The sequence below is a fragment of the Brassica napus genome, chromosome A4 (genome assembly GCF_020379485.1).
Source record: "Brassica napus cultivar Da-Ae chromosome A4, Da-Ae, whole genome shotgun sequence".
Lineage (NCBI taxonomy): Eukaryota > Viridiplantae > Streptophyta > Magnoliopsida > Brassicales > Brassicaceae > Brassica > Brassica napus.
The window spans coordinates 10,853,954-10,870,626 of NC_063437.1; the positions used below are offsets into that span (position 1 = coordinate 10,853,954).

The 16,673-nt window shown below is 31.3% G+C and overlaps 2 protein-coding genes across 2 annotated transcripts; one reads left to right on the forward strand and one right to left on the reverse strand.

The window, feature by feature from the left end:
* Window positions 1-200: 200 nt before the first annotated feature.
* On the reverse strand, window positions 201-2,710 carry LOC106449694. The gene is made up of 4 exons (XM_013891421.3): window positions 1,367-2,710; window positions 1,125-1,280; window positions 923-1,036; window positions 201-472 (listed from the first exon to the last, which is right to left on the reverse strand). Exons 1-4 carry the CDS (start codon window positions 1,913-1,915, stop codon window positions 365-367), a joined length of 927 nt encoding a protein of 308 aa, XP_013746875.2. The 5' UTR covers window positions 1,916-2,710; the 3' UTR covers window positions 201-364.
* A 536-nt stretch (window positions 2,711-3,246) lies between these two features.
* On the forward strand, window positions 3,247-5,901 carry LOC106449695. Its single transcript, XM_013891422.3, has 8 exons — window positions 3,247-4,004; window positions 4,099-4,120; window positions 4,317-4,373; window positions 4,465-4,546; window positions 4,900-4,995; window positions 5,084-5,208; window positions 5,337-5,355; window positions 5,443-5,901. The coding sequence occupies exons 1-8, from the start codon at window positions 3,902-3,904 to the stop codon at window positions 5,761-5,763; spliced, it is 825 nt and encodes a 274-aa protein (XP_013746876.1). The 5' UTR covers window positions 3,247-3,901; the 3' UTR covers window positions 5,764-5,901.
* Window positions 5,902-16,673: the final 10,772 nt, after the last annotated feature.

Below are 16,673 nucleotides of genomic sequence, written 5' to 3' on the forward strand. Positions count from 1 at the left end.
GCAAAATACAAACGCAATAATTTCCAATGCTTTTTGTACACTAAGATGACCAAGATTCTCCATGTTAGGGATTATTAAATAACAATATAAATTCGTGATAAAGAGCATAACAAAATCAATGTTTAAGTCCACTAATTAAAATTCTTATAAAATGACATTATATTAAAGAATAGAATCTTCTTCCTCAGTCAAGTATCTAATTTGTGCATACGTTGAATTTACATTATTGAACTTCAACATTCACACAAAAAGAAAGGACACCTGACAAAGCCATTTTCAGTATATAAACTAAATACAATGCAGCTTATTAAAATTTACGTTGTTCTAAAAACTATTGTACGACCTTAGTCTTATTAAAAGTCTTTCACCAGAAAGAAGAAGAAAAATCAGAAGCTGCGTATTGCAATTGAGATTGTTGCACCACAAAGCTGCTCCCAAAAGCTTCGTTTTCCTCATGCAGCCCATCCAATTTCTGCACATCATTATTTTAGTACATAAGAGACCTTTTCTAGTTAATTACACACATCTTACAGTTACAAATAATTTAGTTACGTTTTCATTGTATTATGTTTTTCGTATGACATGCAAAATCCGTTAAAACATATATGAAGTAAACGCGAAGCGTATATAATTTCTTTTCATCTAAAATACAAAAACCTTTGTGTGCTAAATTCTAAAATCTAAATCCACATGTTTTATCCACGTCTGATAATTCATCTATATATTTTGTTTTAATCATCGACAATCTACATGTAATATCAAATTGTAGCTTGTGTTATGATACATGCATGCACTTAATTATATATATTGTACATCTAGATGACTAGATGTATATGCACTATATTTACAACAATTTTTTCACTTGGGGTTTTGACTAAAAATATTCAAGTAAAAGAAAACAAGTTTTAGAATATGAATTTACCCAAAGCTCGGCGTCATCGTCTTCAATGGTGGGAATTTCTACAACGTCTTCGTTGCGTGCGAATCGTCCACGTATTCTAGGTCTACTGTCCGCCAACGTTTTTCTGCATGCATACTTTTATTTCCATTTCAAAAAAAAATTACTAATCAAAATTAAGTAAGAAAAGCCTTTAAAATTTGAGAAATGTTATTAGACCGTTTACCTTTATAGTTTTGGTAAAGTTTCTCTGGTTACGTTTAGCTCTGTACTTTGAGATCTTCTCTTTACGTTCCTCTGCACTGTAACGTCCCACCTTCAAGTTCTGCGCGTCTGGAAACGGCTCCGATGATCTCTGCTCGGCAACGTTCTTTCTTGTGTTCTGAGAAAAAAAAAAGAAAATCAAAATCAAAACACTTTTGGCAAAATTACACCAAAAAGCAAGAAACAGAGCAATAAAACAGAGACCTGCAGATCTCCTGTGCTGTAGACTCGCCGCATCATCTGACCGGAAAAGAAGTCATTTTCCGGAGAGTTCAAGGTATTGTAATGGATATTTAAAGAATCCATTATCGGAACGTTGTTGAAGGGAATCTGATTTGGTTTTCCATCTACGGAGTTGGTGCTAAAGCTTCTCTGCATATATCTTCCTGCATTCTCTATTGCACTATAGCTTCTCGCCATTGATGCAACCGTTTCCGTCTGATTATGACCGGAACCGCCGTAAAACTGCTCTGTTTTGACGGCGTCGGAGATATTTGGATATAACCCGGTGGGAATCTGATGAGAGAGAGTTAGGGTTCCGAGAAGGTCGCTTGGAGGAGATGAAGAGAGGATGTGAGGGGTGAAATGGTCAAACATGTTGAGAGATTCATCAACAGAGTAGAGTTCGTTGTTGCAGAACAAATCTGTTGTTGTTGTAGTGTCTGAAGAGAACATATCCGGACTAGAGTTTCGGAAAATTGAGGACGTAGATGAAGAAGAACCATCAAAGATATAAAGATCTGAAGAAGCCATTTTGAAACTGATGAAGTGAAACTCTATTTATGTTCTGTTCTGTTTGGTTTCTCTGTGTTAGAACCAAGACATAACAGGTTAGGTTTCTTTTGTCTGGTGAGTGACAATGTATTTATAACGGCGGAAACAACAATTTATTTCACTAATATATCCTTATGTTTATCTGTATTGTGGATTTTTTCTTTAAGTTTTGTATTCTTACATTTCTAACCAAAATGCTTACATTCAAATAATTTAATTCAAATTCCACTTGGTCTTACTGTCTTTTTGATTGTATGATGTGAGCAAAAGCTCCTTTTGTTGTTATATTACTATTCAATTCTTACGTTTCTAGAATCTAATTCCGTCATTGGCATAGCTGTTGAAAATGCATTTTTTTGATTAGATAATTATTTTTTGAGGTGTAGTTGAGAATATTCGCGCGGCTTTACTACCAACATTGTGCTTGTTTGCAGTTAATATTTTTTAATGATAAAAAATTATATGATCAGATTACCGATGAATTATCAGATCATTCATGTTACCCAATACAAATATACATGAAAGTTAGTAGGACGAAAAAATAAGTTTTTGAACCTATTATAAGAGTGTTTACTACTTCTTCAGTGTCCCAGTGAAATTGTCGAATTAAAATGTAAATTTAATACTCTTGATCTAATCCTCGATATAATTAGTGAATGTGGATATATGCAGTACTATATAAGAAAACTATACTCCATCTGTTTTATATTAAGTGTCGTTGTAGATTTATTTACAAAATAAGTGTCGTTTTTTAATTTCAATGCAAAATTTATTAATTTTATTTAATAATTTATTTTTTCTATTGGTTGAAATATTATTAGATGTATTAAGTAATAGTGTTTTTATATAGAAAATATATAAAATTAATTGTTTCTTTAATCTGTGTGCACAAACTCAAAACAACACTTAAAATGAAATTTTATTTGTGTGCACAAACTACACTTAAAATGAAACGGAAGTCGGAGGGAGTAGCTTTTAATATAAAATCATCTTTTTTTTTCTTATAAAATCTTCTTTAATTAATAGGGGGTTCCTTTTTCAATATCTAAAATTTTAAGGGAAATTGCATCCAGTAACCACAAAAAAAAAAAAAAATTCACTACCTAACTAAAAACACCCCCTCTCTCTTACTTTCTCTTTCTATCTCTCTCTACTCTCTTTCCCAAAATCTAATTTCCCTTTTTTTTTTGGCTATTTAGCAAATAAGCCCAAATTTTAAACCGTGTTGCATAATAACGCGTCTGATTACAAGCTCACTTCAGAATCAGTACTTTTGAAGATGATTGTTGATTGTGTGAATAGATCGTTTAATTTTAAGAACCTTAATATGATTTGTGCTACGTATTTCTACCTCTTACAAAACATAAAAGTACGTGTTTAGCAAGAAAATAATGAGTTTAATATTTTTTCAATGTTTTCTTGTAAATAAGTTGGTTTAATCAGTAAAAGACCTTATTATTTCGTCTTATTCTGAGTAAAACAAATTTCGTCTTGTTTGATAATTTGGTTTACCCGCAGAAACTCCGGTTTAAGTCTACCTGTGCACATTTTTTACAGCATACGTACCCATGCAAAAAGGGTGTCACATGACTATTTACCTTTCTGAAATTTCGGCATTTCCAATGGGTCAAAGAGTTTTAATTCAACCATTAAAATCTCAAGCGGAGCGAAATTTAAGTTCAGACAATAAGTCTTAATAACTGTCGTTTTGAAAAATTTCAAAGAGGAGAAAAAGGAAAACAGGAGAGAAGAAGTTTGTAAATTTTCTACGTTTGTTTCCAGAAAAGTTGGATGTGTTTTATTAAATCTAGCGCGTGAAACGCTAACTTCATTTTGTTACCATGTTCTAATTGGCATTTTCTGTAGAAATTTTGTACTTTTTGGGTAATCTTGAATCCGAGTGTCCATAAAGCAGGTTTTGTATTGAAGAGATTCCTGTTTTAGTTAGTGGTTATTTGAATAATCATGGGAAGGTCTCAAGATAAGCTTGAAAAGATGCAGCTCCGGCAGAGTTACCGGAACGTATGGCAGTCGGATCTCATGAGCACCGTCACGGCCGATACTCCATGTGATTATCTCTCTCTATATATCATTTACTTTTTCAAAACGTTTATGTTTTTGATCTGTTTTTTCGTTTCTTTTTCTTGATATGGTTTCTGCAGATTGTTGCTTCTCGTGTTTGTGGTAAGTGGTTCTCGCTCATCTCGTAGGTGATATATTTTATTAGCTTCTTGTTGTCATTCAAATGATGAACTGGTTGTTTGTTATTAAATGATACAGTTGTTACTCCTTATAGTAGGTGATATACAAGTGTATTTTTCATTGAATGATTGTATGTTTTTGGTTCACTGCCTAAATCTATCGTTTATTCTGATTGTAGTGGACCTTGTGTTTCATACTTACTTCGAAAGAGAGCACTTTACAATGACATGTCAAGGTATTGAATTCTACTTTCAGTACAAAGATGACCAGTTTGTGAAATGATTTGTTTTCTCTTAAATTCTACTGTCTTATTCTGTACTGTGAAGGTACACTTGTTGTGGTGGATACATGCCTTGTAGTGGTAGGTGTGGAGAAAGCAAGTGCCCTCAATTTTGTCTTGCCACTGAGGTTAGCCTTTAACGCAATTTTGATTTTCATGTTGGTTAAAAATGACTAGTGGAATTTGCAATGTGCTTTACTTTTTTGATGATCGTTTCCCCAATTTTGGTGTTATGATATAAAAAATGATTGGCACATTGTGGAATTGGTGAAAATATAAACATGATGCATTTGTGTTGCTTGTTGTTCTAGTTCCGTGTGATATAATTTTCTTTGAAATAATTTATTGTGCAATTTGTTAACATTTTATTATACTGAGCTTTCTTATGTGATTTACTGAGCTTTCTTATGTGATTTCGACTGAAAATTTATTCGATACAAAACTCTTTTATGATCTTGACCTAGTTGAGGAATTTTTTCAGGTTTTCTTATGTTTTGGAAACTCCGTCGCATCTACTCGCTTTATGCTGCAAGATGAATTCAACATCCACACAACACAATGCGACAATTGCATTATTGTACTCGTCCTTTTTCTCTCTTTGTCTTCACTTCCCTGAGTGCACACAAGATTACTAACATTTTCACATCTTCTTTTCCGTTTTGCAGGGATTTATGTTCTGTCTCAATCAAATCGCTTGCATTTTCTCTCTTGTCGCTTGCATTGTTGGAAGTGATGAACTCTCTGAAGCTTCTCAGCTTCTCTCTTGCTTGGCTGATATGGTTTATTGCACGTATGTCTAATCTCATTAACCTTCCATCTCCCTGACTCGCTTTGGCTACTTCAAATTTAGCCAAAGGACTCATTATTAATGCTATTTTTATTCTTGCTGATTCTTTACTCTGGTGTTGGTTTTTGCAGGGTCTGCGCGTGTATGCAGGTATGCAAATCGATTTCTTTCATATAATTTTACAGTATATATATATGACCAAAAAGGCATAAACCAATCTCTTCTCTTTGCTTGTAGACACAACACAAGATAGAGATGGACAAAAGAGATGGTGTGCTTGGTTCTCAACCAATGTCAGTGCCACCTGCTCAGCAAATGTCTCGCGTTGATCAACCGACCCCTCCATATGCCGGTTACCCTCCAGCCACTGGTTACCCCCAGCCTTACTATCCACAGCCTGGCCATGGCTACCCTCCTGCGCCAGGCTATCCACCTCCAGGTCATGGTTACCCTCCTGCACCGGGTTATCCACCTCCTGGTCATGGTTACCCTCCTGCACCGGGATATCCACCTCCTGGTCATGGTTACCCTCCCGCACCGGACTATCCCTCAAAGTGAGAACCTTAACCGAAATCGAAATATATATATTCAAATTCAAGTTGTATTATCATCTCAAACCGGTGGGCAGAGCTTTTAAACTTTGAGTTGTCCCTTTATGTGTTGTGATTACTTTGCAATTACTTTTGCTGTTTGGTTTAGGGCCAGGAACTTTTTATATACCGTCCGCTATGTTGTCTCATCGGGTTTTTTTTTCCTTAATTTTATCTAATGAAGAATCATTAACTCTAGAAAACCATATACATCGTTCTTCACTTCGTTCACTTCTGGTGTATCTATCTATGTTTAAATTAATAGGTCCATTAATGATTCTCTTTTAATCTAGGTGATAACCCGCACGGAGTGAGTAGATTTAAAGAGATTATCACTTTTAATTAATACATATTATAAATGTAGAAATCATAGAAAGAAATACTACATGTTTTAAAATAAAAATTTAAAGTAAATTACGCGTTTCACTAACCATTTAATCTTCGTTTTTCAAACTTGTATTTTTGTTTGTTTAATTGAATTATAGGTCGTGGAAGTGAATTAATACAGTGCCATCTTAAAAAATTTAATGACTTTAGGCCAAACATAAAATAAACCCTTTTAAAAAAAATTATTGCATTTCTTTAAACTGAATCAAACAAAAATGTGCGGTACTAAAAGAAAAAAGTGGGTTTTAAGTGTAAATTCGGTTTTGTTGTAAAAAAATTAAGATCGGTGAAGTTTAAAAAAATATTGTCTTTTTTTGTATTAAAAATTGGTTTTGTTAATCATAGGCTTTTTTGTTATAAATTCACCAACTAATTGATAATTTAAAAAATTAAAATGGACCTTTCTAATTAGTAAAATAACACCAAAATTTTGTTTGGACCCATAGACCCATGACAATTGCAATGTGGCCATAGGTTAGAGCCGGAACTGTCAATAAGAGTAAGCAAATACTAATATAAATAAATTATGAAGTAGAGATAAATGAAACATAAGCAATAAACTAATAAAACCCTTCAGAAACAATATATAAGAAAACAAAAATAAGTTAAAAATTGATGGTTAAACAATATCATGACTGTTGTGAATGCTAGAACGTAGTGGTAAAGATGTTTTGAGAAGGAGAGAATGGTGAGGAGATGTATATATAAGGCCTAGTATTTATATATGAAAGGCGCCTAGGTCTAGGGTATACTCGATATCATTAATTGCCACAATCAGATTTCGTATTCCAAATCAAAATCTGAATATATTACCTCGTTTTGTTCTTTATCGTACACTATTTGATTGTTGTATTGTAGAAAACTAATGTGGTGCTGGTAGGGATGTCAACAGAAGGCTTGTCCCGCGGGCCTGGCCCGTTTAAACCTGTGGCGGAGCGGGTTTAGGCCTAGGTATTCATGACCCGCAAAAAAACGGGCCTTACGGGACGGGGCTTGTTCGGTCCCGGGTTCAAAGCGGTACGGCCTTCATTAACCGCGGGACGGCCCATAGAACCGCATCTGGAAGCTTCGTCAATTGAAAGGCGATGGAGCTTCAACGACGATCGTGAGAAGAAACGGAGCTCCAACGATGGCTGTTCCTGTTCGATGTCTGACAGGCGACAGTGCTTCCGCCTTCCGGTGACCACATCGTGCTCGAGCTGCATCAGCGGAGCTTCTTTACATGCATTGGTGATGACGAGGTTGATGATGGGAGGAAGAAAGTTACAATCTTTTTCGGTACACAGACCGAAACTGCTGAAGGGTTTGCTAAAGTGAGTTGCTTTGATTCAAAACAGAGCATTTCTGATTTAATTCGACTAAATCAACTCAAATTCGTACTTATGTCAAAATTAAGTCGTTACTACAAGTGGAGTTTATCTATTGATTTTATTTTCGACTGGTATGATCGATAGGATGACTATCAAGTTTTTTAAAATAGAAATCAGTAAATGAAAGCCAAAATCAGAAAATGAAAGCCAAAATCTAAATTTTTCTCTAGAATATGTAACTTTAATAACAGATGGAACATTAAATAGGAGCTTCCACGGTACGTAGACTTGCTTTCCATGCAAAATATACATGCTTAAACTTTTTTGATAATGATTACCTAATAATCAATTGGGTGATATATACTAGAATAGTTTTTGTTGGAAGAGTCTTTTTGTCGCTCACAAATTTAAAATTAAGATTAAATGAATAAATAAAATAAATATATTAATGATATCGATCATGTTCTTGCATACGTAAAAAGATACAGTAGCAGAATATTATAAATATTCACTAGAGACATACACCTAATGAAATAATTTGTTTATACATATGTCACGTCGACTAAAACAAACATGAACAGTGATAAAAGTAGGGGAAACTGAAGTAATTAATTTTCACTGTAATTTTGATACAATTAATATATAACAATATGAATCTATTAATAGTACGACTTATAATGTAATGTATTAATAATTTATTTATGTCTAAGTTTAACGTTGAAGACCGTATGTAATATGTATTTGTGTTAATTAGTAGTAGGCGAAATGCATGACCTGATTAAAAAAGATGTTGATATAAGTAATTTAAGATAGAAATGAGTAATTCTAGCGGACTGGAGGTTGATTGGACTTGCGACTTGCTTAGGAGCTCTTGCTTAGGCCTTTGATTGGAGTCTATCTGATGGGGTCCTTGTGAGGTTGGTTCCTTCTGAGGCGTTCGGTGTCTGCTGCGTGTAGCCACTGGTTTGATCTCGTTGTTCAGTTTTGGTGTTGTTTTTAAGATTTCATTTGATGGAGTGTCGAAGCGGGGAAGTTGTGTGGTTTCTTGGTATGCATCCTACGGTTTTTTCTGGACTTCTTGGTAAGGGGCTATGGAGCTTTTGCTCAATCGCGACGGTTTTGGAGTAGTCAATCGCCAATCGTGTATGTGTTCCATCGTTGGTTGCTCGAGTTGAAGGCTTGTTCTCCAGAGGCTTCTTTGTTTGAAGAAGTCGTAAGTGTGTTCGTTGCTTGTGGTTCCTTTGGGAACAGTAGTTGGAGATTTCAGCTCAACTCTAATAATTTAGGCTGGTTCGCTTTTCTTCTCAATCATGCTTCCGGTTTCGATCAACTCCATCTTTGTTGAAGTTATGTTGGTTCTCCAATTTGCGTTTAGCCTCTTTCTATTTCTTGTGGTACTTGAGCGTGTAGAATCGGCTCTAGTTCAAACGTTTGTCTCCAGGGTTGTAGCTCTTTTATCACGTCGGCTTGTGGCTCCGGAGAGGATTTATTCTTTGCTGGTTGTGTTGTAAGAACTGTTACACTTTGATAATTAATCTAATAGATGACAAAAAAAAAAAACAAAAAAAATTTAAGCGAATCATGATCATATTTCGTGAGATTATTCTCATTTGATCTATTGACCAAATTTTTTTAACGTAGCAAACCAAAAACAAAACTCACTTCCATCAATTCGAAACGAGTCAGGTTGATTTTTTTTAATCTTCTTTTCTTAAGCAAATATGAAAAGAAGAATGAGAAACTTTTCTTAGAATGCATATTTACGGATAATACATACGAATTACTGTCTAATACATTACTAGTTGGTCGCATGCCCAATTTTTTCCCTTACTCAAGTCTGTAATTCAGTTGTTACTTTACTAAGTGAAGATCCAATTCAAAATAACTTCATAATAATTATATCTTATTGAACCATGTAGATGTTTGGGCAAGTAAACCATTCGCGCTGAGCGATCATCTATTGCTTCCCTTCACTTAATTAAAAGACAAAAATTCTCGATAATGATTTCATTTCAAAATTATTTTACTACAAAGTACCAATACCATTGTTCTATAGTCACATAATCCACAAAAATATGTCATTATCTATTTAATTACGTTTGAAGTCTTATCCTAGGTTTTGTACAATCTCTATTCACTCTTGTCTTTTCCCGCCAGTGTTTATATTTAGGAGTTGTAATTTCAGTTTTGTTGATATAATGTATCAATTTGCGTGCAATGTGAATATGTCTCTAAATCAGAATTTTCTGCTATCATTGACATAAAAGGCCATAAGATTGTGATACCAATGTATCTATCAAGTAGTGTTGCAAACTGCCAATAAAGCTAATATAGCTGTTTTGGGTCAAATTTAAATAAATTAATCAATATGTAAATAACATATACTATCTTGAAAGGATTACTTCCATTTACATATAATAAAGTGATGTATATATGCAAATTTCTTCTTATATCACTTTAAAATCAGAATATTCACAAAATAACATAAGAACAATTAATTGTACTATAACATTTTCTCAAGATTATATAAGTAGAGTTACAATAAATGGTATATGAAGGTTTATAAAAAAAAATAAACATACATCTTAAAGTAGTATATATACATATATTCTAAAGATATAGAAGGATTTAGTATATTTGTGTCTGGACTAAAAAGAAACATGCATATTAATTAACTTCTCTGGATTGCAAATGTTTAAATGCTAAAGCTATCGGAGGATCTAGTATATATTAACTTTATTTATTGGAACCCAAGCTTATTTAGTTATGTCATATACTCACATATGTACAAAGATATAATTATGGGGTGATTTAGTTTTCAAAAAATGGTTATAATGGTTATAAGTACAAATGTACAAAGATACAGTTATGTCACATACTCACATACTCACATACTCATGATTTGAGTTCTTATAATGCATGATTTGAGTTCTTTATATCTTTATCCCTCGGTTTAGTTTAAAAAAAATTGGTTATGAGAACTCAAATCATGCATTATAATGTTTCAGAAATATTTATTACATAGTTATGGGAAGATATATTTTCGAACTGTTCTCAGTGAGGGACCATAAAGAACAGGTCCCCGAAGCAATAATTAGGAAACAACTTTAGTTAAGAGGCAAACATATATACCACTACGCTCTGTTCAATTCTATCACAGAATATTTGAATAATTTACATGTATAAATATAAACATATGTAAAGCTGGACCACACTATGAATAAGCAAGTCTGCAAGAATGATTAAAGAAGAAAGAGTGAGATAATGAGTGTGAAGCAGTTTCTAGTTTCAAGTTTCAAGAACACTTATAAACCCTAAAGCTCAAAATTGTATACTGTCTCAGAATTTATCAGATGTCTCAGATTTTCCCTTTTTCAACACTTATGATCTCATTGTTTTTTTTTTTTTCTTGTATTCTCTAAACGGTTATGATTGATTTGCTTTATTTTACTTATCACCTTCAATTATCATAGATGCTCCTTTTCTATGTTAGAAACATTTCAATTTCTTCTTATGTATACACATATGGATTTCTGCTAGTAAATAGAGCTATTTATCTGTATGTGTTCTCTTATAAATTTGTTTTTCCACCTATTTTCTTTATTCATGATTATATTTTCATATTGTTAAAGAATTATATCAGTCTTAAGGATAAAAAGAGGACTAAATTCGTAAAATATTAAGCTTGGGAGAAAAGAATTGGATTGAAAAATGCTAACTTGCGCGGAAATGCATCACAGAGGTACGTTGGTCAATCCAAAAAAGGTTCTGAAATGATGACGTCGTGCGTAAGTAAGGGTAATTTAGGTATATCAAATATGAAAATAGATTCCTTTGTCAAAATTTGGTATGAAACGGCGGAGAGACATGCCGTTTGGGTTGGACCACTTCCTTTAATAATCCCGTTCCTTTTACAATCTCACTCGGACACATGGCGCGTTTATACCACGTTTTAAAACCAGAATGTCGTTAGTGTTTACCGTTTTTTTTTTGAAAAATGTTAGTGTTTACGAGTTATTCAGGGTTCACCAACCAATCAGATTTAGTTATTTCAAATCCGATATCTTTTAAAAAAGGAAATAAAATATTCTCAAATTATATTACGTTTTTAAAATTAAAAAAATGTAAATAAATAAAAATAATAGTAGTTGCATAAAAAAAGTTTTCAACAAAAAATTAATACGATAAACAAACACTAAACCCTAAACCTTTTGGTAAACCCTAAACCCTTTGATAAATTTTAAATTCTTGAATTTAAAAAAAAAAAATTTTAACACAATCAACAAAACACTAAACCCTAAATCCTAAACCCTAAACCCTTGGGTAAACCCTAAACCTTTGGGTAAACCCTAAACCCTTGAATAAATCCGAAACTCTTGGATCAAATCTTAAACTTTAAGATTTATGATTTATTCAATAGTTTAGGGTTTACCTAAACGTTTAGAGTTTAGGGTTTAATAATTGTTGGCAGCATTAAAAATACTTTTGAAAAACAAATTCTTTTTTTTTTGCGATTAAAAAATCTTCTTTTTGTGATTAATACAATTTTTATTTTTAAAATATAATATAATTCGATAATATTTTGTTTTCTTTTTTAAAAGATACTGAATTTAAAATGACACAATCCTATTGGTTGGTGAACCTGTAGATTCACCTAGGGGATGAATCCAAGAATAAGTCAGTGTTTACTGTGTTTTCTTTATTTAATAAACAAATACTACTGTTTATTAGATTTTTTTTGGTAAAAAACTGTTTATTACTTGGGCCATATTCAGGGTATGACTGGTTTTCCCGCTACCACCCGCAAACGCAGCTTTTGCGGTTGGTAGCGGTTGCTGGCGTTTTGCAACAATCGCTCAAACCGCTCTAAACCGCTCCAAATCGCTCCAAATCGCTCTGAACCTCATAAATTCAAAAGCTGGTTCCAGCTAGCGTTTGCGGTTGCGGGCGTTTGCGGGAGGATAAAAAAAATTATTTTTTTTCCAAAACAATATAAATACAAAAATAAAAAAATTCAATAAAAAAATTAAACTGAAATTATAAAAATGCTAAAATATATCAATTAAATTTTAATTAATATTATAAAACTTTAAAATAAAAATATTTTCTATATTTTTAAAAAATTTAAACTATAACTTTCTAAATATAAATTTTATATTTATTATAATATTATTATTTTTGATATTTTTATAATTGTATAAAATGTAAATATTGTTAATTTATTATTTAACTGCTGCTGCATTTGGTAGTTAACCAGTCATAAGTATCCCGCAAACGCACAAATTTCTAACCGCATAACCAGTCGTACAAATCTCTTAAAACCGCTAGAAACCGCAACCACCCGCATCCGCAAACTCCCGCAACCGCAACCGCAACCGCTGCGGTTAAACCAGTCAGGCCCTCATTGCGTTACCGCTGCGATTGATTTCAGCGAGAAAAAAATAGACAACAATAAAAAGCAACATAATTGATGGAAAGTAATGAAGGTGTTGCTGAGACTATTTTCATAGGTGTTTTCTGTTGCCATAAGTGTCGCTGAAAATACAGCGGTAGTTCACTCGGACTATTTTTACGGTGTTGCCGTCATTGTTCTCGACATGCTTGTTTAAGAAGTTAGTTATGTTACTAGATCTTTGTCCGCGCTGTTGCGCGGTTGACTAATTCTTAAAATGTATATTGCAAAAAAAAAAATCAGGTTCTAATGTATACCAAAAAATCAGGTAGTTATTATTTAAAATAAAAAAAATAATTGCACTTGTATGCATTGTCAAGACTTTTAATCAACTAAATCAAGTATAGTTAAACATCACGTTTATGAATTATATGACCAAATAAAAAAATTTTGACTTGAAACAACAAATGTTTTATCAACTACTTAAAATAACAAAGGTATACATGATTTACTGAATTTCACACAGTTTACAAATTTACCAAAAACTACAGTAACTAAAAGATTAATCCAAATAGCTTACATAGAAAAATCCAATTGTTATGCAGTTTATATATGCATTAATTACTTTCTAGATTCTTATATTCATCTTCTTATTTTTTTCTAACTCTTATCCCGCTTAAACAACATATTTAATTTTTTTTTGTTAATATCTGCATCTGCAAATAATCCAATCCATAATAAGTTTTTTTTTTTTTTTTTTGTCATCTAATCCATAATAAGTTTTATGACACGGAAAACACAGCTTGTAAAAAAAAAAAAAAAAAACCAGTTGTTGTAAAACTTGTTATGGATTGGATTTTGTCAGTCTAACTGATGACAAAAAATTTGTCAATTATATTGACGGTAAGTATAAGGCATTCATTTTTACATATATATATATATATATATATATATATCACATCAAAACAATAAAACCGCTGCGTAGCGATCAACAACTAATCCCTTATATACTAAAGCATAAGTCACTTAACAAATCTTATTTTGCCACGTCAAGAAACTAGACAACTATTGTGGCCAATATCTTCTCTATTAAAAGAGATGTACTATTTTTATCTATTATTTAAAAGTCTACTAGAACCACTTCATTAATGACATAATATGACATAATAATTATTAGGAATATTAATAATAAATTAATTTTAACTATAGATTTGAATTTTATTTTCAGTTATAACAAAATCTGTTGAAAAAAATCTAACAAAATCCTACTAAATTTTTAAATAATTTTTATTAGATATTGCATTAATTAATTTTGTAATTAAGTAATATAATGCTTTCATTTAAATAAATTATCATCTACCACTAAAACGGATTCAAATTTGTTAATCATATCAGATTTTTTTATACAAATGAAGTTATTAACATATGTTAAAATTTTATTTCTACAGCTATATATTTTCAAAAATCATATGTTGAAAAATATTTTTTATTTGATTATTTGAAATTATGAAAACTCGAAAACATAATAAAAAAGATAAAATGTATAAAACAAACTCCTATATTAATAAAGTGATAAGAAACTTAAACAATAAAATTAAAGAGTTATAAAATACATAACACTAAGATATAAATTGTATATTTAAATTTATATAATAATATCAAAATTAAATATTTTATAAAATAAAAATATGCCCGCACAATGTGCGGGATAAACTCTAGTTTTTTCTTAAATTATCAAACCTAAAAGAATTCTAACGATCTTTAAACTGTAAGAACTTAAATCCCTATAATTTCTCAAGTCACTCCACCACTTCAAACGTGAATTCTGTCATTTATATAACTCTTAAATCATGGCAACTAATTTGCTTCTTTTATTTTCTCTCCCCCTCTCTCTCTTTCTCTTATAGTTTCATCTTTTTCGTCAATTTCTATTTGGTTTTGTGTGTAGCAACCCGTCTTTGGTAACAACGGTTACCTTCTTCTAAACTTAATATTCTCTTCTTGTTTTTTGCATGATTCACATTGAAAATGTCAATTTAGTTTTTTCCCATCTTCGAAAAGAGAATGAAAACATTTTCAACAACCGAGGTAATATATAGGATTCTATCATATAAATGATTATATTCATTTATATTTTATAGGTTATATTTCATGTCAGATTTGAAAAGTTTGTACATTTATTTAGTGATTTACGATGATATTGATTGTTTCAAAACACTACTAACACATTCATAAAAAAAACACTACTTACATAAAAATAGATGTTACAATAATATTTATATACTGCAAATTAAAAGTTTTCTGTGTGAATATAACCAAATTTTTTTGATGGAACCATAACATAACATCGCATTTGCATTAAATTACCCTTTTATATTTATTGTAAAATGTTGATCTGTGTAATTAGTTTAGACTATGCCATCACCTATACTTTATAATTTTCTTCTGTTTCAAATTTATTTATCTTTAAGCTCGTTAAAAATAGATGATTATACATTTTGTTTAATAATATGTTCTTAGAGAAACGGGCGCGTGTGAGATGGTATATCTAGTTCTTTTAATGCGTGTATGTATAAGAATTGGAGAAAATATGAGAAAAAGAAAATGGTCCTATGAAAGAGGAAATAGATGCAAAATTTTGGTGGAATTAATATACAAAAAAAAAGAAATATAGAAAAATAAAGAAGACAAGAAACAAAAACAAAAAATAAACGGAGGACCACTTAAACACATCTCATGAACAAATCCCTTAGTTTAGGAACATTTATTAACACCATCACATACCAAATTCCTAAACTATTAGTTTTGATTATGTAAAACCAATTTTTTGGATAATTCTTATCATGTGATTTTCTGATGATCTGGTCTAATATTTCTATATAATTTAACAAATGTAGCGTATTTGCTATATATTAAATATAAATGATTTTTTTTTTAAAAAAAATCCTGAGTTAGACAATGGATTTCTAGTTTCTTGGCATGAACATGATGTAAGATATACTACAAGTAAGCAAAATACATCAATATTCTGTTTCACAAGTAATATCAAACTTTTGCTATATTGTTGGTTATAAGTTATAATCAAATTTTCCATTTATAAGAAAACTGATGGTTTATCCATCCAGTGAAATAAATAATCCTTTTGAGTGATTCTATTAATATTGTGTGGTTAAATAACTACAAACACAGTGTTTTGTTTGTTTCTTTATGCATCTTTTAGTCCTCTTTTACAAATCGGTTTGACGTTTACTAATCAAAGATTATCCTACTCAAAAAGCTATTCTAATAATTAATTAAATTCGTAACATATATTTTGTTATTTTAAAATCAAATATGGACACTGTAAGGGTTCTTTACTACTAGTTTACACGGGACTACGTACAGATTGCTGTTAAAAGTTCTCTATATATCTATTTATTGATATAGTTAATAACTATTGTTAAATCACAGAAGAGAACTGCCACACAGACATATCTGAGAAAAGCCTGAACTCAACTTCCACTTCTGGTTTGATCTCTTGGGATTCGTACTCGTTTATTTATCTACCTCTCCATCCATAAACAAACACGTGGATATATATATATATATATATATATATATATATATATCTTAATTCGTTTGTTAATTTCTCAAAAAATCAATTTAGTTAACTTTTTAGTGATTGACAAATCAATTTAAATTTTTAAACTAATAGTTATTATGTAACAGTCCTATAGTTTAGTTATATTTGTAGCGAAGAAATCACACAATTTTTTGAGTAGGAAATAGTCTACTCAAAGTGATATAAAC

Bases quoted from the DNA above. Each gene is read 5' to 3' on its own strand.
- LOC106449694 (XM_013891421.3), bottom strand. From the start codon at position 1,915: ATGGCTTCTTCAGATCTTTATATCTTTGATGGTTCTTCTTCATCTACG. The intron at 1,037-1,124 runs GTAAACGGTCTA...TGGAAATAAAAG, and splicing joins ACTTTACCAAAACTATAAAG to TATGCATGCAGAAAAACGTT. The intron at 473-922 runs GTAAATTCATAT...AATGATGTGCAG, and splicing joins ACGATGACGCCGAGCTTTGG to AAATTGGATGGGCTGCATGA.
- LOC106449695 (XM_013891422.3), top strand. From the start codon at position 3,902: ATGGGAAGGTCTCAAGATAAGCTTGAAAAGATGCAGCTCCGGCAGAGT. The intron at 4,374-4,464 runs GTATTGAATTCT...TGTACTGTGAAG, and splicing joins CTTTACAATGACATGTCAAG to GTACACTTGTTGTGGTGGAT. The intron at 4,996-5,083 runs GTACTCGTCCTT...TCCGTTTTGCAG, and splicing joins AATGCGACAATTGCATTATT to GGATTTATGTTCTGTCTCAA.